At 51.6% G+C, this 27,996-nt stretch overlaps 7 protein-coding genes across 9 annotated transcripts; 4 read left to right on the forward strand and 3 right to left on the reverse strand.

Moving 5' to 3' along the window:
• The first annotated feature begins 1,843 nt into the window (after positions 1-1,843).
• Positions 1,844-7,071, forward strand: TrAtP1_004615 (uncharacterized protein). Its single transcript, XM_014084085.2, has 2 exons — positions 1,844-3,169; positions 3,231-7,071. The coding sequence occupies exons 1-2, from the start codon at positions 2,857-2,859 to the stop codon at positions 6,461-6,463; spliced, it is 3,546 nt and encodes a 1,181-aa protein (XP_013939560.1). The 5' UTR covers positions 1,844-2,856; the 3' UTR covers positions 6,464-7,071.
• TrAtP1_004614 (uncharacterized protein) lies at positions 2,292-2,489 on the reverse strand (the record flags this gene model as incomplete). Its single annotated transcript, XM_066112374.1, has 1 exon — positions 2,292-2,489. The coding sequence occupies one exon, from the start codon at positions 2,487-2,489 to the stop codon at positions 2,292-2,294; it is 198 nt and encodes a 65-aa protein (XP_065968458.1).
• Positions 6,906-8,667, reverse strand: TrAtP1_004616 (uncharacterized protein; the record flags this gene model as incomplete). Its single annotated transcript, XM_014084086.2, has 3 exons — positions 6,906-7,380; positions 7,445-7,931; positions 8,043-8,667. 3 exons carry the CDS (start codon positions 8,665-8,667, stop codon positions 6,906-6,908), a joined length of 1,587 nt encoding a protein of 528 aa, XP_013939561.2.
• Positions 8,668-11,185: 2,518 nt separating this feature from the next.
• Positions 11,186-13,792, reverse strand: TrAtP1_004617 (uncharacterized protein; the record flags this gene model as incomplete). Its single annotated transcript, XM_014084088.2, has 6 exons — positions 11,186-12,209; positions 12,264-12,412; positions 12,490-12,565; positions 12,617-13,084; positions 13,167-13,186; positions 13,772-13,792. 6 exons carry the CDS (start codon positions 13,790-13,792, stop codon positions 11,186-11,188), a joined length of 1,758 nt encoding a protein of 585 aa, XP_013939563.2.
• TrAtP1_004618 (uncharacterized protein) lies at positions 13,291-20,385 on the forward strand. Of its 3 annotated transcripts, XM_066112376.1 has the most exons (5): positions 13,291-13,868; positions 13,948-14,114; positions 14,276-19,119; positions 19,185-19,796; positions 19,901-20,385. In XM_066112376.1, coding segments are annotated over exons 2-5 (5,619 nt in total). In that variant the 5' UTR covers positions 13,291-13,868; positions 13,948-14,113; the 3' UTR covers positions 20,063-20,385. The 3 variants fall into 3 exon arrangements, with proteins under 3 accessions (XP_065968460.1, XP_065968461.1, XP_065968459.1); XM_066112375.1 differs by having other exon boundaries at positions 13,291-14,114; positions 14,276-19,796; XM_066112377.1 differs by having other exon boundaries at positions 13,291-14,114; positions 19,185-20,385.
• Positions 20,386-21,830: 1,445 nt separating this feature from the next.
• On the forward strand, positions 21,831-24,359 carry TrAtP1_004619 (uncharacterized protein). Its single transcript, XM_014084090.2, has 2 exons — positions 21,831-22,525; positions 22,594-24,359. Exons 1-2 carry the CDS (start codon positions 22,201-22,203, stop codon positions 24,114-24,116), a joined length of 1,848 nt encoding a protein of 615 aa, XP_013939565.1. The 5' UTR covers positions 21,831-22,200; the 3' UTR covers positions 24,117-24,359.
• Positions 24,360-25,263: 904 nt separating this feature from the next.
• TrAtP1_004620 (uncharacterized protein) lies at positions 25,264-27,721 on the forward strand (the record flags this gene model as incomplete). Its single annotated transcript, XM_066112378.1, has 5 exons — positions 25,264-25,361; positions 25,650-26,372; positions 26,445-26,630; positions 26,709-26,974; positions 27,057-27,721. The coding sequence occupies 5 exons, from the start codon at positions 25,264-25,266 to the stop codon at positions 27,719-27,721; spliced, it is 1,938 nt and encodes a 645-aa protein (XP_065968462.1).
• Positions 27,722-27,996: the final 275 nt, after the last annotated feature.

Genomic DNA, 27,996 nt, shown 5'->3' on the forward strand with positions numbered 1-27,996 from the left:
GCTGCGTCCTAAAGGAGAAGAAGGTTCAATTGCTTCAAAGACGAAGGATTGGCTGATGATTGGGGGTGAGTTGATGCCTGAGAGGATGAGTTGTGTACTCCATGTATGCGCTCTGCACGTCTGGGCACATGCAAGCAAATCCTTGGCTACCGGCGAGTGTATTTTTGGTGACACATGAAGATCAATTTGAGTGTAGGCGAATTTGATGCAAGGGAAAAGTGTAAAGCAGCACCGCGATAGGCATGGTCGGCAATTCTTCCCAACTCGTCACCGCGCATATTGATATACAGTATACTGTGTTTTCGCGGAGGCGGAAGGATAGGAGACTCGATGGCAGAAACACTTATAGACTGGGGCGCTCTCTGACAATGATGTAACCGTATATGAACCAGGACCCGACTCTGCAGTAGTCTCATCGGCATTCCGTCGTCCCCGATGAGGTGACGAGACTTGGACGCCATCGACTTGGTAGTGTAGCAGTGGTACTGTACTGTTACTAGTGATACTGTACTCTACCTAGGTAAGGATGCATCCGACAAGGAGGTGCCTGGTTAGACAACTCAACAACTCTCATGCGTTGCGTCGTAGTGCTTCAGGTTTGGCGAGGGTCGGGGCCATGGATGGTCAGCGACGGCGACAATACCAGGATCGTCACCACGCAAGAGGCACTGTTATTCGCACAGCTCCCCGTGCTGATACGGTAGTGCATTGGTGGCTGGTGACGTCTCGTTCTATTCCCTAGCATGTGCTGCAAGGGAGGCTCAGCTTCTCTTTGCTTTTGGTTTTTAGCCCGCAAAGCACGGCATACTGTGCAGGATTCGGGAAACGAGCCAATGGCCGCTTTGCAGCAAGGGAGCAGCAGTATGCAAGGACTGAAGGCTTGCAGCTGGGGATTTCTGCTCCATGGGGCTGCAGCGCGGTTATAATAGCCAAATTTCAACAAATTGGTGGCAGACGATGGGAGATGTGAAGATTGCTTGCGGCTGCTTTTTGGCATCCAGTCGATTGTTAGTCTATCCAGAAATAGACAGTAAATCTCCGGTACATGCTCCAGTGGTAAACATACGTGCAGCTTGCACTGGGTAATCGGAGGATAGCTGGCTAAATGCCATCAATTACCATTAGGAGGTTAATGAGACACTTTAGGAGCCATGGATGTCGTACTACTGCAGCACCATGTGCCGAATGCTACCCTACCTTGGTTGGTGAAAAAGAGAGACTGTACAGTACCGGTACAAGTACCAGTACCAACACTTGATGTTCTGCTGCCATGACGAGACGGCGCAGCTATTATTTTAGCGGCCACTTATTGCAGTAGATCAGAGAGATGATCTTTCCTGAGCAAGACAGATGGGGACGGGTGGAGATGGCAGCAAGAGAAAATTTTGTTTCTTGCTGTTATCAAAGTCTGGTAATTTGGATCGAGCAGCGCATCCAACCGGCTGTCTTTGCCGCATCAAGCCCATGGCGCGGGTTTTAGGCTCTGCCCCATCCAAGCCTTGGCTGGCTGAAAGCGGATGGCACCGCGCGCGGCTGGTTCCTGCCAACGCCCCCGCTCGGCGGCCAAAGCTCGTGCCTGCCCCTGGACAGCAGCTGGGACAGGTCGCTAAGTCGCCGCACAGGTACCGCCGGGCAGCGCTACTACCGCTAGCGCCCAGCTCTGGCGGTGCAGCTGGCGGTAGCGTGGGCCTGCGCGGTACCTGCGGAGACCTGGTTGCTGGCGCGGGCAATCAGATCCGACCTGTTCCTGCATGCATCGCTGCCGAAGCCGCCATTTTCGGTGGCCCCTGCGCCCGCTGGGCCTGCTCTCGATTTCATCCAGCGGCATCAGATCGGCTTGTGATGGACATCAGCTGCTGCTCGCTGCGCTCCAAAAGACCCGCGAAAACTGGCCCCAGGCGTCATAGCTGCACATCGATGCTCTCCAGATGCTCTCCGGGCTCCTGTACGCCCTGCATATGCATGCGCCAGCGCTACGCAGCGCTCGTGGTGGCACCGCCTAGAGCGAGCCAAGAGCTGCTTCTTCTGCGCCTCCAGCCCTGCATCCGCCGCTGCAGCCGGGAAATTGGCCCAACCGCCACGCCATGGCACTGGATTGGACTGGATTGGAGTGGCCTGGACTGGATCCCAGCATCCCTGGCCGTGGCCCGCCATGCCGGGCTTGATTTGACTTTGCGACCGCTCGCTGCGTGCCACGGTCCGGCGGCCAGGCCCAGAACCGCAAGCACTAACAGACGTGGCCGAATGCCGTGCTGATCGAGCTGGACGTGTCCGCATGCAGTGGACGAAGGCTATGGGGCCGGGATGGGCAAAGGCAGAAGCAGGAAAACAACAAAAGCGCTGCTCTCGGCCTCGCCCGGCTCCCGCCTCCTCTCTTCTCGCCTGGTGACATCGAAGCCCGCATGTCTCACTCCATCTTGTCGACGGTCCTGGTTATCTGGCCAGCTCCCCCCATTGTGCGTGGCCCGTCCCCTATGCGTCTGAGACATCGTTGTTCGGCTTTGGCAGTCTTTTGGAGCTCCTCTGCCAATCTCCTGCGGCCATCCTCATAACCTGTCTCAGCTGGCACCAACTGTACTTGGTTGTATACCGGGGTCATCGCAAGCATACTGGGTCGGCATTATATCTACCTAGGCGCTGTTTTCATGTAATTGGCGTCCCGGGGCTTCTTTAAGGATTCTGCTGTTCTTTTCAAGTCGTTTCATCCCTTTTGAATACTTTTTGCTTGCCTCTTCCTCCCCAACCACGCTCGGATGAAGCTTCACGACCTGCGGATATAGCTGGGAGCATTTCCTCACACTAGCGGCTTCAAAACCCACCGCTGGCGGTATTCACGTCCGAGCAATCGCAGCGAGAATGTTCAAGGCCATGAGGCTCCAGGCACTCGTATGCCTTTTGCTGGCCCTGCAAGTGGCCGCCACACACGACCTTCATCCACTGAGACGAGATGGCGCCGCTTCGATTTCTAGTTCAGAGCCACGTTCACAGCCAACTCCACAGCCCTCTATTGCCAGAGACCAGCACCAAGACAGCAAGCAGACAGACGTCTCGAAAGAATCGACGACCACAAAAGCGCCTCACAGCACTACAACTTCCTCAACACCAACACTTCAGACTACGGCCACAGTTCCATCGCAAACTCCTTTGAGTAATTCAACATTGTTTAACGGTAAGAAACGGATTCTCCCGCTAATCATCTCAAGCTAGCTTGCTGACATATGGACTGATAGCAACGATTCCCACCGGCCAGCTGCCTATTAAGCCCGTTCTGACTCCAGGATGGGGCGTTGCCGGAGCCGTTTTGTTACTTACCGGGGCTCTCTATACTATTATTGGGCTCAGAAACCAATGGATCAACTGTTTCTTCTCGACTGCCTATCTCACCTCTCTCGGAATCACCGTTCTTGTTGTCTATCTCATGAATGTCCCTGTTAGCTTGGCTGTTCAGGGAGCATATGTCGTTGCTGTCGTCTTGTCTGGCTGTGTGCTAGGAGCAGCATCCCTCATCTTCAAAGAGCTAACCGAAGGCCTGGGATGCGCTCTAGGAGGCTTCAGTTTTAGCATGTGGCTTCTTTGCTTGGCACCAGGAGGCTTGCTGCATGATACGCTAGGCCGAGCAATTTTCATCTCGTGCCTTTCTGTTGGCGGCTTCGCCCTCTCTTTCAGCTCCTACACCCGAGACTGGGCCATGATTATCCTCATGTCTTTCGGAGGCGCAACAGTAATTGTATTGGGTATTGACTGTTTCAGTAGAGCCGGGCTTAAAGAGTTCTGGGCTTATATCTGGAACCTAAATGGGGATTTATTCCCCCTTGGCGCAGATACCTATCCTATTACTAGAGGCATCCGAGTCGAGCTTGCAGTAATCGTCGTCATCTGCTTCGTTGGGATTGTCTGCCAGATGAGGCTCTGGAGAATTGTTCGAGATAGGCGCAATACAAAGGCCTTGAAGCTCGCGGAGGATCAGAGATGCCTTCAGCAAGAAGAAGAGAATGTCGGTCGCCACATTGGGCAGCAAACGGCACGGGAGCGAGTGGCCTGGGAAAAAGTCTATGGAGGCAGATTTATGCCAGACAGCAATGGTATGAGCACTGCCTCGCACTACTCATCTGGCACCGACAGCGGCAGCAATAGCAAAAGACAGCAAAGAGTTCATTCTGAGTCTGTTTACACAGAATCCAAGACTGATGGTATTGAGATGACCGAATTGTCAGATTCAAGTGTAGTGCAAGCTGGAACAGATGGGCTCATGTCCATGGGGCCGGCCAAGGAAGGCAAGATCATGGTACGGGTAGCTGCGGACGAAATATTGGAGACGCGAAAGCATAGGGAAGGCGAGATTACTGAAGAACAATTTGGCGCCATGTCAGAGTCAGGCGCAGAGATTGTCGACAATGACAGAAGAACCGGGGCCGCCAAAGAGAAGGAAATCTCTCAAACAAGCTCAGAGGGCAGACGAAATTCTCCGCAAAGAAACATGACACCCGCCCCTGAGGTAGTCCCCTTACCGTTCAAGACTCCGACAGAAGATGACTTGAAGTCAATTGGCGATCGGTCATCTGTTGCGACATTTGCTGACGACGAACCTTTTGCGTCTGCGACTCCTATTCGAAATTCCCTCGTCAAAAGGGTCTCCCAGAGCTCAGCAACGCTTCTGAGAAGCTTATCTCAGCAGAGGAAGAAGAGCACTTCTCCCGAACGCCAGTTGGAGACTGGCGAAAGCACTGAAGATTTGGTTGAGCCCGCAGAATCTATCCATGACGATAGCAGATCATCCTTGGCAGCAACCGTCGACTATGAAAGCTTGAGTGATTATCAGAACGAGCATGATTCAATCGTTGATGATGATGACCGAAAGAGCATTGAGATTACTGCAGAGCTGGGCGAAGCTAAAGCTAAAGCAACCCAGAGCCCAGAGGAGGTGGAACTCGAGACTGCAGCTGCGGATGATGCTGAGAAATCAGAGGGCATTGAACCTCAAGCAATGTCAAAGGAAATCCCAGGTGGCGAAACACTTGAGATGGAATCTGAGCCAAACGAGAAACGCGATGGGGATGAGCTACTAGATAAACAAGACTCAGGTGCTAAGGCTGAGAATGCGGCTGGAGAGGAAGAGACCTCGGTAACTCACGAACAGGAGCACACTGCAACCGCAGGCAGTACAACGGAAGGCAAATTGCCCGAATCTACTGATAAAACAAAGTCTGGTTCTTCAGCGACTTCAGTCCCGGCGAACTTGACAAAAGACCGATTACCTACGTCCATGTCAAGAGCTGCCCTTTCTTATAGGACGAATGAGTGGGCTAAACATCTGGGCCACGCGGACACTCCCGAACCTGACGCTATTCATATCGAGCCATATGGGTCAGAGGTGGACATGGAAGAAGTCCCTAGATATGTCGATTTGGAGGATCTGCAGATGAACATTGCTGATCGCACTTCGTATGTGCCCCCTCAGCAATCAGATTCTGGATCAACACAAGTGTCTTCCATACAGCCAAACGCAAAAGCAGTTAAGAAGCAAGCGCGCATCTCTGAAATTGTTGTTTCTCCGGCAATGTCTGCGGATGCCATGAGCCCTAGCGGAAGCCCTAAATCGCCTCCCATGGACATGGCCGGTCTCCAGCCAGCTCCTGTGGCCCTACGGCGCATATCTTCAGGGTTTGCTCCGATTGTCGAAGAGCAAGATGGTATCCAGGCCACTGAGCTGTCCCCCGAAGACCATTCTCAGCAAGACGCCACCCAGCTGAATCCAGCACCATTCCGGCCGATAGTGCCTCGTGTTGTGTCTTTTTCGAATCCTCATACCCTACTCGGTCAGAGAGAGTCTGTTCTACGGAGTCGATCACAAGGCAATCTCGTTGCCCACCTAGCCGATTACAATATTGATGCACAGGGATCGGTTGGTGACGCAGACTCCCTTTACAACTATCCTGTAAACCATCGGGTGGCTAGCCCTGATCCCGATGACATTCCACTGAGTCAACGAAGGGAGATTATACGCCAAAGCAGCAGGACAAATCTACCAGCTTCAAATTACTTACCGCTATCAAATTATAGGCTGAATCGCTCTAGCAGTGGAATTGAAGTTTCCGGGAATACGCAGTTCAATTCTCACCAGCCCAAGAGAATATCCTCCGTCTCTGTGATAGCCCAAAATTCAAGACTCGCCAACTTCCGACATTCAATAGCTAGAGATCTCACATCAATGACTCCTGGCGTTCCTCCCAATCTTGGCCGTGAGACTCCTTTTGCGCCATCGTCTACTCTTGTTGATGATATGGATACGCAACGTATTGTCATGATGGAAAAGAGGGAAGCGGAAATACAGCGGAAGGAGATGCAAAGGCGAGAAAAGGAGTGGAATGATAGGATGTTTGATGCTCGCATGCGGAGCGGCGATCTATTAGACGCACATCGGGAAGTCATACGGAAGATGCAAAGTTCAGCGAAAGATGCATGATTGGCCGAATGATGCATAACAACATGGCAGCACTTGAAACTCTGCTTACATTTCTATTCTTTTTATTTAACTTAATGGACGGAAAATACCCTGCAGGAGATACCAAAAGTCCGTTCGTTTTGTTTCTCATTCTTTTTTTTAGCATTTGGAAATGAAAAGAGACCTTATAAAGAGCACCACGCGGCGCCGTGGCAGATATGGTTGACCCAGTGGCACCTATTAAAACATAGAGAAGCAAACCTATATGAAAGCGCACGATGGTCCGGTTATAACACTATATAGGTATATATAGAAAAAAAAAAAAAAGAAGGACTGGCTAGCAATGAATCGAAATATTTGCTGGTGTATGCTTTCAAGAATAAAAACTGGATTAACAAGACTCTTCGTTCTCAAAATAGAAGAATGTCATCTTTTCCTTCCACTCGCAGCTAGCAGAGCAACGCTAAAGCTCTCCATAGCCATTGGCCGGATTTGAGGTGGAGGATGGGAGCAGTGCTGGAGGTGCTGGCGTGATAACAGAATGGTCTTTGGCTTTACCAGCTTGATTGTTGAAAGAAGACGTATGCTGTGACGCTGAAGCCGTAGCGGTTGCTGCACAAGGAATTGGCAGAGAATCTTCATCAGACCAGACAGACCTGTTGGTAGGTTGATGGCTGAGTAGCTCCAAGGGCGCAGAAGAAGTGTTGTCCTCGGAGCGCCTGAACAGCGATAGCTTGAAGGGAAGAGAGAAATCGAGACGGGTGCTAAAGAGGAATGGGTTGCGACGAATAGGTTGAACATGAACGTCTTGGTTGTGGATGGGTAGGGCTGTTGATGTTGCTGCTGGGGCAGGCTGCTGGAGCGTTGATGTATTTTGGTTGGAGGGTATGCTTGTCATGAAACTCAAGCCTGAGTGAGCTGCATTCTTTTTGGATGAACTGGTAAGGGGTTAGCTACTATGGATTGCATAAAGAAGATTCCAATCAAGATGGAGTTTTTTACCTTGTAGACGTTGAGTGGCTACCGTGAGACATGGAGGCCAGCACCCGAGCATCTGGGTCGTACTCGTCGTGTAGTCGCGGGAACACTTTTCCAAGCCCAAAGAAGAGCAGAACCACGCGGTAGCAGTTCATGGCATCCTTGGTCATGCCGAAGAAGATGAATATCGGCACGGTCGCTGCGATGGGCAGGTAGCACATGTTTATGTATGCCCAGTGCACCTGGCTGCTTGTCAAGTATACAATTGCGTCCCAGGGTATCTCGCCATGGTTGTGGATGGCGTCGAAGTCGTAGGGCTTGAAACCTCCAGCCACCTGCATGTTGACAATGGCGAGCGCCAGCACGATGGGGAGGTACGGCACGAGGATGGTGACGACCATGAGATAGAGGCGGCGGCGGGCTCGTTGGCTGCGGGCCTGGGCGAGGGGGCTGTTGGAGAGGGCGGACGCGGTGGATTTGGAGATTTGGCGGTATCGTATGTATACGAAAACTAAGGGGGGGCAAGGAAGTTAGTTGAATCTTTTTGGGCTGAATAAAGAATGGAACTGCATAGCTGGATCGTGTTGGGTGTTGGTCGTGGACCCGGCACTTTGAGACTTACTAGCATAGCCGGCAGTGAGGAGCGGCATGAGTGCCGGCAGCAAGATGTCAAAGGCTGCATACGGCCACGAATGGGCAGGGGCCCAGGAGCATCCGCTCAACGTGCCGATATAATATCGCTGCTGGGAGAGAGGATATGTCCACGCGGCCTGCAGAAGCGGCAGCGGGAAGATGATGAGCGCCTGGACAATGTTGCGCCGCGTCTTCTCCGTCTTGGTGAGGGGGTTGGCTCTCATGTTCTGGATCTGCATGGCCAGGTTGCGCATGCTGGCCAGGAGGCAGGTGTTGAAGAGGCCGATGGCGAGATTGTGTATGTGGGTGTCGACGTCGCAGAAGCCGTAGCCCGGCCACCAGGATGCCACGTCGTCGTTGTGCCAGATGAGGGCGTTGAGTACGCTGTCAACGTTTTGCAGCTCCACCACGAGGATGAGCATGGCGGCGGCCAGCTCGCCGTTGCGGTAGAGGAGCCGCAGGGGCACGAGGCAGACGAGGTTGCCGAGGAGGGCGAGGACGACGCGGCAGATGAGGTTGGCCGTGGGGGATGGGTTGGTGAAGGTGGTTGGGGCCAGACCGGGCATGAAGATGCTGGAAGTGCCGCGAGGGGCGAGATTGAAGGGCGAGTCCATGATGGTGGATTGGTTTGTATCAGTGTTGCCAATGGTAGGATGAGGATTTTGATATCGTGACAAGGCGTGGGTATGAAGAGAGCGGTGATGATGATGATATAAAGGAATCAGGAAGAGGATGGCTGATGATGAGCAGCAAGAAGCATATTCTTTTCAAAATAAACTGGGAAAGGATGGTTTCATGGTCAATAGCTATTGCTGATGTATAGAACGAGCAGCAATAGCAGAAGATGTCAGGGAATTGGTCTTCTATAGAAACAATAAGGCAGTCAATAAAGGAACAAACACAAAAAAAAAAAAAAAACCGGTAGTCGAGGATACTTTTATTGATAGAAACTCCTGTATAAGAAAATAGATTAAAATAAAATATAATGGAATAAACCTCCTAGTCATACACACGCATGCATATCAGTGCATTTTGCTTCACACACACGCAGAAAACATTTCCATTGCGTACCAGCCCTGGTAAATTTGGATGAAACTATTGCCAGCTGAAGAAGACGAGCAAACTGCAGCATCACATTTGTAAAAAAAAAAGCGGATCAGTTCGAGATATCCAGCCTCTCACGTCCAGCTTTTTCCAATGAATCCCCTGGTCTCTCCATACATTACAAAGCGCAAGCAAATAAAAGAAAGAAGAAGAAAAGGTAGTTTCATGGTTGCATCGTGATAATGCAGGCATTCACCGAAAAAGCGTTTCTCCTGATTGGTGTTTTGGACAATGTTTGTTGTTATTGGAGGCGTTTATTGAGAGACGGATTGGGCTTCTATTGATGGCCGGAATAGGCAATGCCCCGTGCGCGGGTGGCTGATCCCGCAGCCTTCAGCGGCAGTGGCAGCGCGGCTACCCGGATTTCTGGGTCTGCATTCCACAAAAAGGGGTGAAAGGTGAAGAGGAAATGATTAGGGCTGGATATGGAATTATGTCACGGCTGTGGCTTGCAGTGCCGAGGCGGATTTGGGCAGCTGGGGCTCATTGTGGGCGGCCAGTTTGGTGTTTTGATAGGGGCTTATTGTGAGAGAGACGTGAGGTTGTACGGAGCACGGGACGGGTGCGTACAGCGGCACAGCGGGGAGAATTCTGATAAGAGAGCAATAAACAGGGGAGACTGTTTCTGGATACGACTGGCGGGAGTTTATAGATGGTAATAGACTTGGAGGTGGTTATTTAGTCGTCTATTTGTCCTGTCTTGTGTATGGTCTTGATGAATGAAGTCCAGCAACGGGCTTCAGTGACTTGGACCGAGCCGGGAGCTAGAATGGCGGGGCGCGCCGTTGTGAAGCCGAAATCAACTTGTCTCTGATGAGTAAGCATTCCTTTCATAGTAGCATATTTCTTTAGGAGCATATACCACGATCTATCGAGTATCCATCTTTCAATCGGGGACAGGGGAGCATGCCCCGCCATCCAGCCAATCATTGCTCAAAGAGCTCCAGGCGCGGGCTTAATCTTATCGCGTCCTGACGTGACCCCATTTCTCTGCAGCTTTGAGAGCAAGGGAGGGGCCCCCAAACAAAACCAAAACCGTCTCGACAAAAAAACTTGTAAGTCCTCGACAGCTACTTCTCCTTATCTTCACTTGTTTCTTTCTTCTTTCCCAATCGCTGATAAATAGCCCAACAGCAGCTCAAAAATCCCCAAACCATGTCGTCGTTCCTTTTCCGCCGCGCCGCCGCCACCGCTGGAGCTGCTCGCGCATTCAGCACCACCTCGCCTCGCTCCATCGCCCGCATCACCATTGTTGGCAACCTGGCCGATGCGCCCGAGGCCCAGGTCAGCGGCAACGAGCAGAACCCCAAGGAGTACGTGCGGTACGCCGTCGCGAGCAACAGCGGGAGCAAGGACAACCGCACCACCAGCTGGTTCCGCGTGACGGGCTTTGTGGAGGGGCCTCGCAGGGACTTTTTGCTGGGTCTGGCCAAGGGGTATGTTATGATGCCAATGACGGACGGGGGTGACGAGGAGAGAAGAAGGAGAAGCTGACGTTTTGATTTGCCGTGTTTTAGCACTCTGGTTTATGTTGAGGGTGATGCGAGCATCAGCTCTTACACGGACTCCAATGGACAGACCAGACAAGGCCTCAGCGTCATCCAGCGTAAGTTGCCAAAAATCTACTCCAAACTCGCCCCGACGTTTCTACATTCTAGTTTGACTAACCACGTGGTAAACTCACAGGCCATATCGAGGTTCTAAAGCGCCCTTCACCCCCAGAGCAGGGCGAGTAAAGCAGGCAATAGCGGAACAGATTGAGGGCTTGGCTGCCAAGGGATAAGCAATGGGATTCAATGGATTCTCGCTGGGTGTTTTTGGCGAATTAAAAGCAGGCGGCGGGTTGCTTGCTTGCCATGTAACTGTAGTATTGCCTGATGACTTTGATGTATGATTTGATGTGATAGATGAACTCTCGGCTCTCCTGCTTTTGGCCACTTGCGATGCGATTCTCCCAAGGCTCCTGTAAACTCTACGTGCTCGCAATGATTATACAATGTACCTATCCAGCTTTTTATTTTTGCTTCATCATACCAAGGTGACGCTGTCCATGCACCCGTACCCTGCAGCTACACCTCCCTCCTCGCTCTGATCTCCCTTTGTACGGAGCAGGTATCCTGCGCCCTCGTTGTGGAGCACGTCTCCGGTGCCCTGATTCCACAGGCAAGTACCATATACGCCCAGTTCGCAGATAATGCCGCCTTCCTCTAAATGGCCATTCCTAAGAATGATATTTGATACGGGTGGCGGCACGATGAGCTCCATGAGAATGTATGCGCCCCAGTGCTCCTCGGGCAAAGTCTTTAGGAATTCCGGAATGGCGCTTCGGTAGATGTTGTTGCCTCCTCCCTCTCGCTGGGGCTTGAGAACGTACGCCTTGCATAGCGCGGGATCCAGAGCCTTCTTCCGTGCTTCCAGGCCGGCTTCAGACGTGTCCATGGGGTAAATGTTGGTAAATGTCTTCCAGAGCTCAGCGGCAGCGGGGGTACTGTCGTTGATGAATTTTCCGAGAACAGACGGCGCCGATGAAGGCCGGGGAGTGGCTAGCACCTGTTGAACCTTTTTGGTGCCGGCCAGCTGGGTGAGAATGCTGGGGCACTTGATCGCGCCAGACCGCTCCAGGTGGTATCTGGCATCCCAGGCTGTCTGGTCGGGATAGTCGTTGGTGTGATAGCCAGAGCGCATGTAAATGACGGCTACTTCAAAGACCTTGGACGGGTCGCGAGGGAGGCGGTAGAGGAGCTGGCGCTTCGGTGCGTCGGCAAGGGTGGTGTGTTTGAAAATGTCTGAGATGGCAAGTCTGAAAACTGGTATCGTTGGCGAGGACTGGGTGACCTGGTACTCTAGATGGCGCTGGTCAAAGATGTTGCGCTCGCCGCCCTGGACAAGGAAGATGACGCATTTGGCATGACCTAGGTCGGACTTGGGGTAAGCATGAAAAGCAGCCTGAATACCGCCTGCTAGGCCCTGAATGCTCTGGTTATCGGGGAGGTTGAGTGAGTCCGGTGCCAATGCGTGTTGGAGCAGGGGATACTCGGTGGCTGCAAGGAATCTGGGCGGTTGTTTGTTAGCTTTTCGGCAGGGAATGGTTTGTAAGAGTACTGACTTGTGTAATTTTGATGTGTAAGTTGAGAGGCCACCGAAGGATGCGGCGATGGTGTTGAACTCGACTTGTTTTACTTGAACAGTTGGGGGAGAGGCTGCATTGTCCTGATGGACCATGTAGTCTGATCTGAAGAGACCCAATGATAAAGGCTAGAATCACAGGCAAAAAGTGAATAAAAGCTCATGGGGGCCCTTTTGAGTGAGTGCTGTCATGAATGTATATATACCTGAGTGTAGCCCTCAGCCTTGACCTTTAGATGGACATCCCAGAGGTTGCGGATGAAGTCGTCGCCATTTACGACCCTTTACAATCATGTCAGTTGATGGCCGGCTACTCATGTGGCTGCTACTCACTCCTTGACAGTTTGCTCCAGAAATGCCTCGTCACGGCTCACAGCCGCATACAGCTCGTTGTAAGTCTTTTGCACCGCCTGGCCCTGCTCGAAGCACTCTCGCAGGAACGGCGTGGGGAAGAGCGTGACTGGGACGTTGATGGCCGTGATGCCCGCAGGATCAGTTTCGGCCGGGACCACTGCAGGGGGGCGACCGCACAGCGAGGCCGTTGGCAATGGCCCAGTCCTTGACCGTTTCGACGAGGGCTTCTTTTTCAGCTTGTTGCAATGGCGGGGGATAAGCCCCGCTCGCGAGAGATGCCATTGGTGAGGACGAGAGAGTGAGACTTTATTGAAAGACAAGAATGAAGAGAAAAATGACGTGGGAGGCCTCGTCCAGGTGGTGACAACTGGCCAGCGGTTATAGGGCGTTGGTTGGGTTGTGTAAGTGCGGCGAACTGCGGCTGTGAAGATTTCGTGAGTGGTGGTTCTGTAAGAGAGGACGATTAGTGCGAGATCCCACAGAGGCGGATTATTAATGGCTTTCCGACGTGCTCCGTAAATACACTGACTGTTTGCGTCGTTGTGAATTCTGAATTCTTAAAGAGTCTATTCACATTGCTCTATTCACTGGGCGCAATATTCCACGTTCTTTTCTATCAAGGCTTGACATAATTTGACAAGATTACACGCCGATTTTCCATCTTGCATCAACCAAAGATGTCGTCGTTGGGCACTCGTTTCAACGCATCTAAGCCGCACGCAACATGTGCGCTCAGCCTCAGCCCCCGCCATCGCCACAGCTCGCCTATCAGCCGCTCTAGCTAGGCGCCAAATGCCCTGTGGATGCGTCTCTGAGACACCCCCGGGCCAATTAGCCGCAGCTGAGACCCTTTAGCACTGCTACTACGGTATGATGGAATTTTCTCGACGCTCGAGGCCGCGAGATTTCGACGGAAAAGAAGGAGGAAAATCTGGAAATATAAGAACAGCGCCGTGGCTGCGCTCGCAGCAATCAGGCGAGAGCCGGGCGAAGAGTTGATCCGCGCATTTCATCGCAACTCTTTTTTTTCTTTTGTTCTTTCCTCCTCCTGTACGCTCAGAGGTCACGTGAAGTGGTGTTCTCTATTTCGTCTGGCAACCAACAGTCGCCAACAAAACGCGTATTTGAGCATACTCTTTTCTTAGGAGGGAACATAATTGAGGAGCGAGATGCGCTGAGGAGCCGTGCTTGTGTTTTGCCGATTCAGAGAGTTTGTGGATAATACCTTGATGTCAGCATATCCTTCTCTCGATTTTCTTCACTTCTCGGCTTCTTGCAGGCATTATCTCACCACCTTCTTTTCTCTTCAGCCGAAACGCACCTAGTTCACGCAACCTTCTGCTTACCAGAAATCAGCTGCATTCTTTTTCCTTCTTCAGACTCTTCATTATAATATCCCTTTTTTTTTATATATCTTCCTTGTGTCGTTTCTCTCTCGTTACTAATGCACATGCCGCTTCAAGCTGGTGAGACCATAGTAAGTCTACTCTAGCTCTTCTATGTCATCGCTCTTTTTCAAGGCATCATGTGGCTTTTGGAGAATTATTTCATCTCTGATGGAATGCTTCAAATAACCACAGAGAACCTGTTCACTTCAAGGAACAAGTTTGCGATACTCGAGTTGCTAACGCTTCGCAGTGGATCCAACCGTGCCGTCTCTGAGCGCGAGTGTGGCCCAGATGGGAAGCATCCGTCAAGATGACCCGTTCTTGTGGGATGCAGAAACCCTCTCAGGGGAGATTTGTTTCCAAAATACCCCATGGATAAAAGACCCAGCTGCGCTAGCTGCAAAGCTGATTGATAATGATATTGACGGGCGCACCTTACTCACTTATGAATTCTTACTGTCAAAGGCGGAGTTGATGGAATGCCTCAATCTGAAAGCGGCCCGAAGCAAAGCAGACTTGGCAGAGACGATTATCAACTTTCGGGCAAGAAGCAAAAGTTTTCGATCGTGGAAAAAGACCTTCTTGAAGACTCAGTCCGCGCTCCTATCCGACGATGAGCAAGATGATGTGAAGACAGAGCTCTCGCCCATACCGCCTGTGAAGCGACCCTTGGATCCGACACCCACTCCAAACGCTCGAAGCATCTCAACTCAGTATGAGCCACACGGAACAGTCGAAGCGCCGTCGGTAAATGCTCAAATCATTAAAGTCTTTGATGGCGCTCTACTTGAACCTGATGGGGACCTTTCAATGCAATTGGATGGCGATGCAGATTCTATCACCAGGGTCGATTCTGCCAATGGACTCTCATCAATTGCTTCTCAAGCTCCTTCCCATACTTCAGCGGATGATCGAGCCAGCGAAGAAAAATCTTGCAAGCGGAGACGCTTGGAGCCGATGAATTTGAGCGCAAAGCCGTTGGCCGACCCAAATTCCCTTTCTCTATTTCAATCCGAGTCCTTCAATCTGATTGAAGCAGCCAAGATACCAAGTAATAGTGGCCAACGCTCAATTTTGGAACCCATTTCAGAACATTCCTATCTAGGGAGCGAGAGAATCTATCGTCAAGATATCCTGTCTTCTAATGGAACTCCAGACTACCCTTGGAATGATCTTGGTGGAGGCGGATTTGCGATTGTGACTCCAAGCCATGCAAAACCTCCTGGGCGGAGGCTTGTTGTCAATCGCATGCTACGGATGCGCTTTCTCAAAAATTCTCAGAAACAAGCTTCGATGAAGCGCGGATTCATTCCTCTGCAGTCGCCAACTCCTTCTGACGGAAGTGAGGCGGTCATAGACTTGGATGCCCTGCCTGACTCGTGGGATGAACTGACACAGCGAGAGATTGATGATGAGAAAGCAGAAATTGCAGCAAAACAACATCAGCCTGACACTAACATATCGAGAGAGCGCGCGGAGGTTATCCTCAAAGAGGAATTGGCTGCTATGGAAGCAAATTGGAAAGAAAAGAAGCTGCCCAAGCGCGAACGCCGAGCATATAAAGACTGGATGGGTGTCAAAAGAACAGGGCAGGCCAAGAAGGAGATTCTCGAGAGTCGAAAACGCGCGGAGCACCTCGATGGGCGGATAAAAAAATTCTATACGGGGATACTCAGCAGCAGATGGGACAAAGAGAGCGATCTCCGTGATCAAGCTGCCACTATGGAGACGAGCTTGATCGACAAACTTGATACATTATGGTTCATTTCGCTTCTTGAGAGGCGCCATCCCCCTCCAAAGCCTCTGGGGCTTCCGATGCCGAAGTCTTCAGCACCAAAGGTGCGCCTAGAAAATTCGGACGATGAACTATTGACCAGTTCAGATGAAGAAGGTTTCATTGTACCTGACAACGACCGCGATGTGGCCATGACCGACGGAGACTTTTTTAAGAGCACTCCCGCGTCGCCACGAGAACGGCGTATCCGCGAAACAAGCCACCCCTTGTCTGAAGTTGACGCCTCCATGGTTATCGATCTCACACAGGTAGAATCTCTACCAGATCGTCAGGATCGCGAGGCGACAATAGAATGCATCGATTTGACAATTTCTCCGGTCAAGAAACAGGTGGACGACGCCCCTCTTCTCATTAAAGAAGAGCCAATCTATTTGACAGAAGAAGTCCCGCCTATGGCTCAACTGGGAAGCTTGGAGAAGATTGGCGAGACGTCTGCAAAGCACTGGGCAAAAGCAAAAGACCGTTGGCGATTGGTTCTCTGTCTGCTGTGGAAGCTTATGCAAGCCCGCCGTGAGCCGATTCTCCAGGCAATGCAGAAATTCACCGCAGAAGAGGCCTGGCAGGCGTTTGTAGCCTCCTACATAGCAAATCCCTTTACGAAGGAGTCAGATATCGGAAAAGATCAAGCAAATACTACAGCTTTTGACCTCACAAAGCTGTTCTTAAGCTTCTGTCAGTGTCGCCACTACGCAGATGATCGGATCCTGGCTTTGAAGGAGAAGGACCAAAACCGTCTCAACCGTGCAAAAGCATTTTTCTCGGCTTTCCATGCTTTTATCAGGGAGTGGGCTCCCAAGTATCCACAGAGCAGTCAGATTTTTAGAACCGATGCCTTTGACGATGCCCTGGACGATGAAATTGGACCAGATGAGCTTAGTGATCACTCAGCCAATGTTACACAAAGTTCATCAAAGCCACGCAAACGCGCGACCAGAGAGATTGTGCAGAACAAAGAGGGTGTTGAGCTCCGAGAACAAGGGAAGAAACGCGCCGAGGAATATGAGGCTCGCGCAGCCAAGAATTTGAAACTCGCCACGCTATCCAGCACCATGACAGAAGGCGAGGCTCGACTGATTATCAACGAAAGTAAACAAGATGGCCAGCCATTCATCTATATAAGCAGAAAAATTGGTGAGCGCATCAAAGACCATCAGATCAAAGGAGTCCGGTTTCTATGGAATCAGATTATTCTCAATGCAGACCTCCGACAAGGCTGCCTTCTGGCGCATACCATGGGTCTGGGAAAGACGATGCAGGTTATTACTCTTCTAGTGGCGATAGCTGAAGCTTCTCATTCGGATAATGAAGCCATAAAGGCGCAGATACCTATGGACCTGAGAACTTCACAGTCACTCATCATATGCCCTGCTGGATTGGTCATCAACTGGCTTGAAGAAATCAATGCGTGGTCACCCGAAGGCATACTTGGCAATGTCTTCAAAGTCGAATCAGCACAAAGCAAGTCAAACCAAATCTCAACGATTGAATACTGGGCAGAATATGGCGGTGTTTTGGTTATGGGACATGAGATGTTCAAAAGAACACGGGCCGAAAACGACAACATGAAACAGATATTGACGGACAAAGCCAACATTGTCATTTGTGATGAGGCCCACACAATGAAGAATCCTGACAGCCAGCTTCACCAAGTCTGCCAAGACTTTCTCACCAGAAGACGGATTGCTTTGACCGGCTCCCCGTTATCTAACAACATCAAAGAGTACTATTCAATGATAAATTGGGTGGCACCAAGGTATCTCGGACCCCAAAAGGAGTTTGCGGATATATACGCAGAACCTATTGAAAGGGGACTAGACAGGGAGAGTAGTTGGTCCGAGAAGCGCAAAGCCCTGAAAATGTTGGAGGTATTGAAGATGACTGTTGCTCCCAAAGTGCAGCGAGCCACTGTCCAGGTTGTCAAGCATGAGCTACCTCCAAAGTACGAATTCGTCCTCTTCGTCAAGCCTAATCCTCTTCAAGAAAAGCTGTACGGCATTTACTTGAATGAAATGGTGGCTGCGTCATCAAAAACGAGTGTAGTGAAATTTGTGGCGCAACTCGGGGTTATCTGCAACCACCCTCGCTGCTTTAGGCAACTGATGCTGAATGAAAAGGCAGCATCGAAGACGCCAAAGGCGGCACAGCAGTCTGTAAGAGGCCCAGGAGATGAGGGAACCGACGACGAAAGCGAGAGCCATGGTCGGTCAACAAAATTTCCCCCGAATATGATCTCGACTGTTCTTAAGGAGACAAACGGGAAAGACATAGCCAACCCTGAACTTTCGCAAAAGGTTGCACTCCTTCTCGTCGTGTTAGACCAAGCGCGCGCTATGGGAGACAAAGTCCTCGTCTTTAGTGAGTCTATTCTGACGCTAGACTACCTCGAGGAGCTGTTCAAACAGCAGAGACGAGCAGTACAGCGGCTAGACGGTTCCACACCCGTGAGCAAACGGCAAGGTATGGTCAAGGCTTTCAACACCGGCAAGGCTGGAGAGTCGGAGATCTACCTAATCTCCACAAAAGCAGGCGGAGTAGGCCTCAATATACAAGGAGCAAACCGAGTCGTCATCTTCGACTTCAAATGGAACCCGGTTAACGAGCAACAGGCTGTTGGCCGATCCTACCGGTTTGGACAACAGAAAACGGTATATGTATACCGCTTTGTCATTGCGGGCAGCTTTGAAGAAGGGCTACAAAACAGGTCGATTTTCAAGACGCAGCTCGCATCGCGTGTTGTAGACAAAGCGAACCCCATTGCCTGGGGCAAGCGGAACGGAGATTTGTTCAAGCCCATGGCGACAAAGCCAGCCAGCGACCTCAGTCCTTTTCTAGGCCAAGACACCATATTGGATAAGCTGATAGAACTGTCAAAAGATAACGGGGCCATTCGGAAGATTCTTTCGACAGACACGTACGAAGAAGAAGACCCTGCAAATGAGCTAACGGCCGAGGAGAAGAAGGATGCTCAAGAATTGCACGACATGGAACGGCTGAAGCAAACCGATCCGGAAAAGTATAGGAAAATGTACGAAGAAAAACAAAGAGCAGCACAGATTCGAGCTATGGCCGACGCCGCTCGACCGCCTCAAGGCATACAAATGCATTCATCCCCATATCCAGCTCATCCACAGTACAATCAGCAAGCTCAGCAAGCTCAGCAACCACAGTACAATCAGCAACCACAACATAATCAGCAAGCGTTTGTCATTCCGGGACTTTCCTTCCAGCCAGTGCCAAATGCCAACACTCCGTCGTTTTCGCAAGCACAACCAGCCCCCATGGCGCCAGCTGCCTCTCGTGTGAGTTACTATGTATCATGTTGCATTGCCAGCTAGCTCACAGCTAATCTTGACTGAAATCAAAGGTGCACTTTCCATCGTCGGCTCCTTTACCTATACCAGGGGCGAACACATATATCATGAATTCTGCTGCGTATACTAACCCTTCCGGAAACAAAAATGTTATAATGCCCTTCAGGCCTTCACCCACACCGCAACAAGGAGCAGAATCTCTGCCAAGTCCTCCAGGGCCAAGTTCTGCACCGATGTTGGCACTGACATCTGGAAACCCGGATACCACGAATGTGCCAAATACAACGACATCATTGTTCAGCCAGTCTCGAAATCATTCTAAGACAGACTTCGAGAATGTGCTGGCTACGTTGGTGAACGAGCAGCGCGTACAAACAGTCAACGCAGCAGAGCTAGCAGAAAGAGTCACAGTGGGCATTTCCGAAGCTCTGAAGAAGCAGGCGTGGGGATTTCTTCCTGACAATCACCGCTGGCGCCTGCTGGTCAGTCTCATACGAGAACATGACCGGCTCGTGCCGGCGATAATTTGGGGAAACTACACGCCTGAATACTTGGCAACAGCGCCTGAAAAGGAATTACAAGATAGGATCTTACTCATGAATAGCCAGACGCAAGGTGACTTTAACACTCAATTGCAACGCAGTGCCAGTGCGCCTGATCCAAGCGTATGTCCAACTCACATTACTCCCACTTCTCTTTCATGTAGCCTTTCTTTGAAATGTACTTTATTTCAGAGAAGAAGAAGAAAGCTCAAGCTAACTTTTAGCAGAACTTGCACGACAATATTAATAGGCCAATCTCGCAGTCTCCCCGAGCCAGTGAAGATGCCGAAGCCATGCGGCAAACCGCTCATAATAGGACAGAGCGCAGTTTCCGACTACCGCCCTGGGCAAATGACGCGCTTTCAAAAAGCAACACCCAGACCCCATAAAAGAAGATGGATATAAGGCGCATTGTGGGTTTTATTTTAATTTTCGTAGTTGCGGCATGGTGCGGCGCGGTTGCGGCGTTTGGAGCGGCCTTTTCAACCGGAAAGGAAATGGCCACTCTCTTTTCCTGGGAATTTTTTTCTTTTCTTTTCTTTTTTTGATTAGTCTTGTGTTTCGGTGTGAAGATACCCCCAACTACACAGAAGTGCGTGAGCGGCGATTTGCTTTAGGGATTTTATTTCAAGGAAGAAGAAATTCTGCTACACTATGTATGTATATCCTTTTACTCGAAGCGGGTTTAATAAGCACCATAAGTTGATGTCCCGCACTGTGCCTCAGCCGCAATCCTACCTACCTTGGTAATAATTAATGAGCAGCCAAGACGCCTAGTAATTGTGTAAGTGGTCCAGAGCGCCTGGAACCGGCAAAATCAGCTCATCGACCAAGGCGCTGAGTCAGTGTCGTAGTAGAAGGACTATTCCGTCATTTTAGTCTCTTGTTGAGGAAGCATCGACGCTTGGCAACTTAGTAAAGTCTTACTACTAATGCTAGTTGCATTCATATAGACGGCTAATATTTATCAGGTGTGCTGCATGTAAGCAAGTAACTGCATTACGTTGTATCAAGAGAATTACATGTGCTGCTGGGCATAATATACCCCTATCAAGGTAGTTGCCATACAAAGGCGTATTGCTATACGCCATAACTAGAGTACGAAGTCTGCGATATTTGTCATTGCATGCGGAGGACATTTGAGTGATTTGCATATGACAGGGAGCTTCGAGTGTACTTGGGTTTCGGCACGTATTTCCGAAGTAAGCCAACTACTATTTGCTGGAAGATGAATCGGCATTATAAGTCTTGATGATATATTGGGCAAGTATCTTCGAAGTAAGCCAACGATTATTTCCTAAAGGATCAATCGGCATTGCAATTCTCATCAATAGATCAATTCGCACGAAGCAGTAGATGCCCTGTTTTGAATTAAAGAGGTAAAGTAGGTAGTAGATCGTGTAAGCGTTCAACCTCTTGGGGTTGTGAGCATCATGCTCAACTTAATTGATTTGATGACTTTGTGTTGCAGCGCATGCAAACTACAGGCATGCTACCGTTTGGATGACAGACACAGCACAATTTAGCAGTCTCCTCATCCAGTCCTTGCCCTGAGATCGAAGCCACCACGGCCCAATCAGAAGCGAGATGGAGCGTTGCAATTGCAACTGTATTGTGATCTGACGGGCTGACTGCACGGGTATCTGCAGGCTCTCCCAAGTTGAGGAGCACCATGTAATCGATACGACTGCACTGTGATCTGACAGGCTGACTGTACGCGCATCTGCAGGCTCTATACGTGGTATGCGGGTGGTATTGCAGGTAGCATTACTGGGAGCGGGTAGTAGTGATTATAATATCAAAAGGGCTGATCAGGTAAAGTTGGACAAGAAATGCCACTCTCGAGACTCAACTCTGCGCGTGCTATACCAGTGCGGATATCGGCGACGAACATGGCTTTTTTTCTCTCTTTCGCTTTCCCTGGACATACGACAGCCGTACACGATATGCCGCGCATGGGTCCCGGGTAATTGCCTAGTAGCGCGCCCGGCGAATGGGCGAATAGACAATACGCTTCAGTCAGCAAAAACGAACCATGGCCGCTCCGAAGCCGCGGCCGGGATTGATTCGGGAACTGAATTGTGGAGACTCCGTCTAAGGCGGGCGTCTGAGTCGAGAGTCTCAGCTTTGCCCGAGTTTTCTATATCTGGAGCCGCGGTCCCCGAAACACTTGTCTCGAATCTTTTTTTTTTCTTTCTATTTCTTCTCTTCCTTTTCTACTCTCTGGCTTAACATCAGCTTCTGTTCATTGAGAATTGGAGAACAATTCTTGTTGAAACAAACTCCTTCCTGTCAAGGCTAACCAGGGCGGCTTCGCCAGAAGTTTTTTTTGGTGGCTGGAACTATTATTCCTCCGCTTAGCTCGTCTCACTAACTTGACTAATAAACCACCAACGAACAAGAACCCTCTTTTTCCTTCTTACTCTTCAACCTCTCTCTCTCTCTCTTCAATTGTTGCCACTCGTTGTCAGCAGCATTGAATCTCTGCTTCCAGCGCAACACCTCCTTCGATTGCCCATCCCACGCCATGGATAGCGTCCTGCGTCAGTCCAAGGCCATGTGCCCGTTCCTCAAGTCGGCCTCGCCCGCGACGCTGCGTGCCATGTCGACGGCCACCCGTCCCAGCGCGCGAGCCTCGCCCTGCGGCGGCACCATGTCCAAGCTGCAGCTGTACGCGCACCGCTGCCCCGTCATGGGCAAGGCCATGGCCGTGCAGTCGTCCAAGTACGGCGCCGCGGCGGGCATCCGGGCCTTCTCGGCGCAGTCCCGCTCGGACAAGGCTCGGATTCACACGAGCCGCAACCAGGAGGCCCGCGCCGTGGAGAGCCCGATCCTGGACGGACGGAAGAATGGTGCGTGCAATTGCAATTGCCGTGTGCTTGTGTGTGTCCTTTTGCTAACGTTGATGCTTTGGTTGCAGCTCCTCCTCCTCCGCCCACCGCGACGGCCCCTCGCAAGGATGTGCCGCCCGTTGTCGCATCTGCCTTCACCTCGGCCGGCAAGTTTGCCTATGAGGACTTTTACCAGGCCGAGCTGGACAAGAAGCGCAAGGACAAGTCGTACCGCTATTTCAACAACATCAACCGCCTCGCCAAGGAATTCCCGGTGGCGCACATGGCCGACAAGAAGGACAAGGTGACCGTGTGGTGCGCCAACGACTATCTCGGCATGGGCGGCAACCAGCATGTGCTCGACACCATGCACAAGGCGCTGGAGGAGTATGGCGCCGGCGCGGGAGGCACGAGAAACATTTCCGGACACAACAAGCACGCAGTCGAGCTGGAGGCGACGCTGGCCAAGCTCCACGCCACAGAGTCTGCGTTGATGTTCAGCTCATGCTACGTCGCCAACGATGCTACGCTGGCTACCCTCGGCAGCAAACTGCCAGAGTGCGTCATCCTATCAGACAGCTTGAACCACGCGTCCATGATCCAGGGCATACGCCACTCGGGAACAAAGAAGATTGTGTTCAAGCACAACGACGTGGCGGATCTGGAGGCCAAGCTGGCGTCCCTGCCCCTGCACGTACCCAAGATTATCGCCTTTGAGTCTGTCTACAGCATGTGCGGCTCCATCGGCCCCATTGAGGAGATTTGCGACTTGGCCGACAAGTACGGCGCCATCACCTTTTTGGACGAGGTCCACGCCGTGGGCATGTACGGCCCATCCGGCGCTGGTGTTGCCGAGCATCTGGACTGGGAGGCACACGCCGCCGGCAGACCCCGCGGAACCATCATGGACCGCATCGACATCTTCACCGGCACGCTCGCCAAGGCGTACGGCACCGTCGGCGGCTACATTGCCGGCAGCGCCAAGTTTGTCGACATGATCCGCTCGCTCGCTCCCGGCTTCATCTTCACCTCCACCCTGCCCCCGGCGACCATGGCCGGAGCCAACGCCTCCATCAAGTACCAGATGGCGTATGACGGCGACCGTCGTCTGCAGCAGCTCCACACCCGCGCCGTCAAGGAGGAGCTCAACGCCCGCGACATCCCCGTCATCCCCAACCCCTCCCACATTGTGCCCATCCTGGTCGGCAACGCTGCCCTGGCCAAGGAGGCGTCGGACCTGCTCCTCAAGGATTACAAGATCTACGTCCAGGCCATCAACTACCCCACCGTGCCCGTTGGCCAGGAGCGTCTCCGCGTCACTCCCACGCCCGGCCACACCAAGGAACTCCGCGAGGAGCTTGTCAGCGCCCTCGATGAGATCTGGACCCGCCTGGACATCAAGCGCACATCGCAATGGGCTGCCGAGGGCGGCTTCATCGGCGTCGGCGTCGAGGGCAACGAGCCCGAGCCCCTGTGGACCGACAAGCTGCTGAACATTGAGCAGGCCACGCAAGAGGCCAAGGCCGCCGGTGTTGCCGCGAATGGCATCACCGAGGCTCTGCTCGCCCGCGAGGCAAGCAACGCCGGCCGCGCCATGGACGTGTCGGCATAAATTGCCTGACTGAGACTTGAAGCACCACTGTGTGCGATTGGGTCGCGCGGCTTGCTTGCTTTTGTCTGAGCTAGCTGCAAAAACCAAGTTCACTTCTAAATAGCCCTATTTTTGATGCAATCTTTTTTTTTTTTTTTGTATAAAACCACCCACTGCAGCTAAAAGCTGCCAAAAGAAAAAGTCGGGGTTTTGAATCAATACAAACCGAATCTTTTCTTGGTGTCTGACAAGATGCCGCCTATACTTATCAATGTGTCTGTCTCTCTTTGTGACATAAAGTACTGTGATGTAATATGGTAATACCAAGGTGTGACATGACTTTCACGGCAGTTGTATCCATATAAGCTTAACATTTGAGTTTTGTTAGTGCCCATCTGCCAAGTCTCCTCCATATAATCCTCTTCAAATGCTACTGCAATGGATCCCACAAGCACCCCATTTCTGCAGGCATCGTTCCATGCCATCCTGATGCATCAACTCCAGATTTGGGATCAGAATCCTGCCGCCTTGCTCGTCTTCCAAAAACATCTCGGCCCTGTCCCCAATCCGGCCTAGCCCGCCACGCGAGCCTATCGGAGCTGGAAAAACACTCCGGAAGGCCACAACGTCCCCAATCCAGCTCCACTCCTCTCCGCCAGACTCCCAAACGGACAGCCGGCGCAATATTGACTCCGACCCTCGCAAACCGCGGGCTTCGTTGGGACGGAACTGTCTTTTACACAGCAATGAATCCCGAGTCCAGCGAGCGAATCTCTCTTTTCTTTCCATCTGCCATTCTTCTCCCTTTTCTTCTTGTGACGCGTTGCTGATTGGGTGACTGGTTGCCTATTTTGAATCCCTACTCAATCCTGTGTACTAATTCCTTTCACTCCGTTTCTCTTGCTCCTCTCCTCTCAGTCTTTCTTCCCTTTCTCGTGATACCCAGCAAAACCGGAGTACAGTCTCGCCGTATCTCACTTATAGCCTGTCCGCGTTCGGAGAATTGTAAAAAAAAAGAGACACCCATTATTCAAATCCACCAATATATACACACCTTACAAAGCATCCACTCCGATACATATCCGACCAGGGCAAAACTGCTGCAGACGGCCTCATATTTGTACCATCGACGGCTCTCTCCAGCTCCCGCTCCCGCTCCGGCGCGGCCATGGAGCCCGCCAGTAAAGGCCCCAAGGCCTGCACGACATGCGCAAAGGCCAAGGCCCGGTGCATTCCCGGCCCGGACAAGGACAGCAAGTGTGAAAGGTATGGATCTGGCATGTCTTTCTTACTTGTTATGGTTTGCTCCGTGCCGTGGGCGTGTGTTGCTCCGGCCCGAAATCCCGGGAGGTTGCGTGGGGGCAGCGGGTTCGATATCGCTGGTCCTCGGCTCGGAGCTGCAGTGACTTTTTGGTTCTATCCATCATGTCTTGTCATGTCTTTTTATGTTCTTCTCCCCTTCCGGCTAGCTGCCCTGCTCCTCTTGTTCTAGATTGGTTGTTTTGTTTGTTTGTTTGATTCAACTCATTATACTCATGTGCTTGTTTATTATAGATGCCAGAGGTTAAAGAGAGAATGTGTCTCACAGCGGCCTGCTCCGCCGCGGGCCAAGAAGCCGCCCAAGAGGTCTCGCGTTGCCGAGCTGGAGAAGAGGCTGGATGAGCTGTCATCTCAGTTTGTCGACGGGGCTGCCGCTGCTGCCGCCATAAATACCAGATCAAGCCAGCAGTCAGGGGACTCACCGTCGATATCAGTCTCATCAGGCAACCACCCATCAGCCACCGAACGCCCTGGACAGCATCAACAGCAGCAGCAACAACAGCAACAGCAACAGCAACAGCAACGGCAACGGCAGCAACGACGACAGAAAAACAAGTGCGATAGCATCGTCACCTTTGAGTACCTGTTCCCGTCACCGCGGTCAGAGAGCGCCGAAGTCTCGGGATGGACCTCGGAAGTCGGCAGCAACGACTGCGTTATGGCGGCGACCGAGATATGGCCCACAGAAGCCGAGGCCGAGACCCTGCTGCTGCAGTACCATGCGAGCCATGCGCGCCTGGCCCCCTTTGTGATTGTGCCCAAGCATCTCATGGCGGCGGATCTGCGTCGACACAGACCGTTCCTGTGGAGGGTGGTGATGATGATTAGCTGCTTCATCGACGGACCGAGGCAACACCGCATGGGCAAGGAGGTGCTGGCCGAACTGGGGAGGATGTCCGTACTGGACAGCACGAGGAACCTTGAGACGTTGCAGGGACTGTTGCTGACCATAAGCTGGTAAGTAGACGGGTGCTGTATGCTCACCTGGTTGGGAGCTTGACGATGATGTGCTAATCATTCCATCTTCAGGCTAAATTTCTGTCTAAAGAGTGCACAGCTTACCAACTTACTCTTCCTCGCAAGGTCCATGAGTCTAAGCTCGGGCGGCTTTGGAATCTCATGCGGCGCCGGTGGCAACAGCAATAAAGACGAGGTCAAATGGGGCGAGTTGGAACACGCACGAGCATACCTAGGGACATATTATCTCAACGCCATGTAAGTCAAAAGTTGAAGCGCCATTGTCTACTTCACCTGCCAAATTATTTTCTCCAACTTTGACTGACTCAAAAATAGCGTCTTCAACACGAATAAAAAGGTGGATGCCTTTATGAATACTTCACAACTCGACAACTATTGCAACCTCCTCACGTCACCGGGAGAGTATCATTCCGACTTATATCTAGCTAGACTTGTCAAGATACAGACGCTGTCGCAGTCCATCTCCATGGCCATGCTGGATCAGCAACCGATGCAGTTACCCCTGACAATGGTGATTCAGACGTTTCAGGAGCAGATTGAGGCATATCGAGCGTCTTTACCGCCTCATCTTCTCGATAACAGCAAGTCCCCCCCCCCCCCCCAACCCCCCAACCCCCCCTGAGCTACTCCCTAAAATGCAGGCCCGGCTAACCTATTCCACAGGCACTCTCCAATGCCATCTGGCCATATCGGAAGTCCTCCTCGCCGACATGGCAATCTCCGATTCCCACTGCGCCGCCATCTCCCTCCCGCACAGTGACCGGATCCACCTCCTCTGGTCCTGTCTCCATGCTCTGCGCCGCTTCTACGCCGTTGCCTCGGTCAAAAGCTGCGACATGATTGATCAAGTAGAGCGCAGCTTCCTGGGCATCAACGCGTCGGATCTTGCCTACGCAATCATCACAGGCATCAAGCTCCTCCTCGTCCGGATCCCCGACTGGGATCCTCGGTATATTATTTCCGAGCTAGGAATCCGGGAAATGCTCGATGAGGAAATTGAGCATGTCGGCGAGATTGTGGCGCGGAGAAAGAGTGACCGCTGGCCTGAGGAAGACCCCATGGATCGGATGCATAAATTATTAATGTATGGGAGAGATCTGGTCAACATGCAGATACAACAGGTGGCGGCGGAGATGGAGGGAAGTGAAGTCAACCGTCGTCATTCTCTTCTACCGTCTTCTACACTGGCAACGGCGAACAAAGGAGAGGGTGGCCAGGGGTGGGCGATGGCAGGCATGGAAGATCTGGACGACGATTTGTGGCAGAACTTTATGAATGACACGGCGTGGAACTTGAACGGGGAGCCGATGGTGATGGATTCTTTTTGAAATGCAAGGCTGGAGCAGTGTAATATGGCGTGGAGTTTGGTTAGGTTGTGTACAAGCAACCAGGTTCATGGTGTTTCTTTTTTTGCTTCTTCTTCTTCTTCTTTGTTTCACAAGGATCGATGGAAAACCTCAGACAGGGTAACTGGATATTTGGGAATGGCGCGCGTCAAAGCTAACAGTCGAGTTTAGCACTCTTGTACGTGTTTAGAACGGTATGAAGGATAAGCAACATGATATCATTCTCTTCTCCCAATTCACCTTTTTGTGAAAACTTC

This window comes from Trichoderma atroviride, chromosome 2 (assembly GCF_020647795.1).
Source record: "Trichoderma atroviride chromosome 2, complete sequence".
NCBI lineage: Eukaryota > Fungi > Ascomycota > Sordariomycetes > Hypocreales > Hypocreaceae > Trichoderma > Trichoderma atroviride.

Coding starts and splice junctions, on each gene's coding strand:
- TrAtP1_004619 (XM_014084090.2), top strand. CDS start 22,201: ATGGATAGCGTCCTGCGTCAGTCCAAGGCCATGTGCCCGTTCCTCAAG. Junction 22,526..22,593: donor CCTGGACGGACGGAAGAATG/GTGCGTGCAATT, acceptor CTTTGGTTGCAG/CTCCTCCTCCTCCGCCCACC.
- TrAtP1_004618 (XM_066112377.1), top strand. Junction 19,120..19,184: donor TGGCGCCAGCTGCCTCTCGT/GTGAGTTACTAT, acceptor CTGAAATCAAAG/GTGCACTTTCCATCGTCGGC.
- TrAtP1_004615 (XM_014084085.2), top strand. CDS start 2,857: ATGTTCAAGGCCATGAGGCTCCAGGCACTCGTATGCCTTTTGCTGGCC. Junction 3,170..3,230: donor TAATTCAACATTGTTTAACG/GTAAGAAACGGA, acceptor ATGGACTGATAG/CAACGATTCCCACCGGCCAG.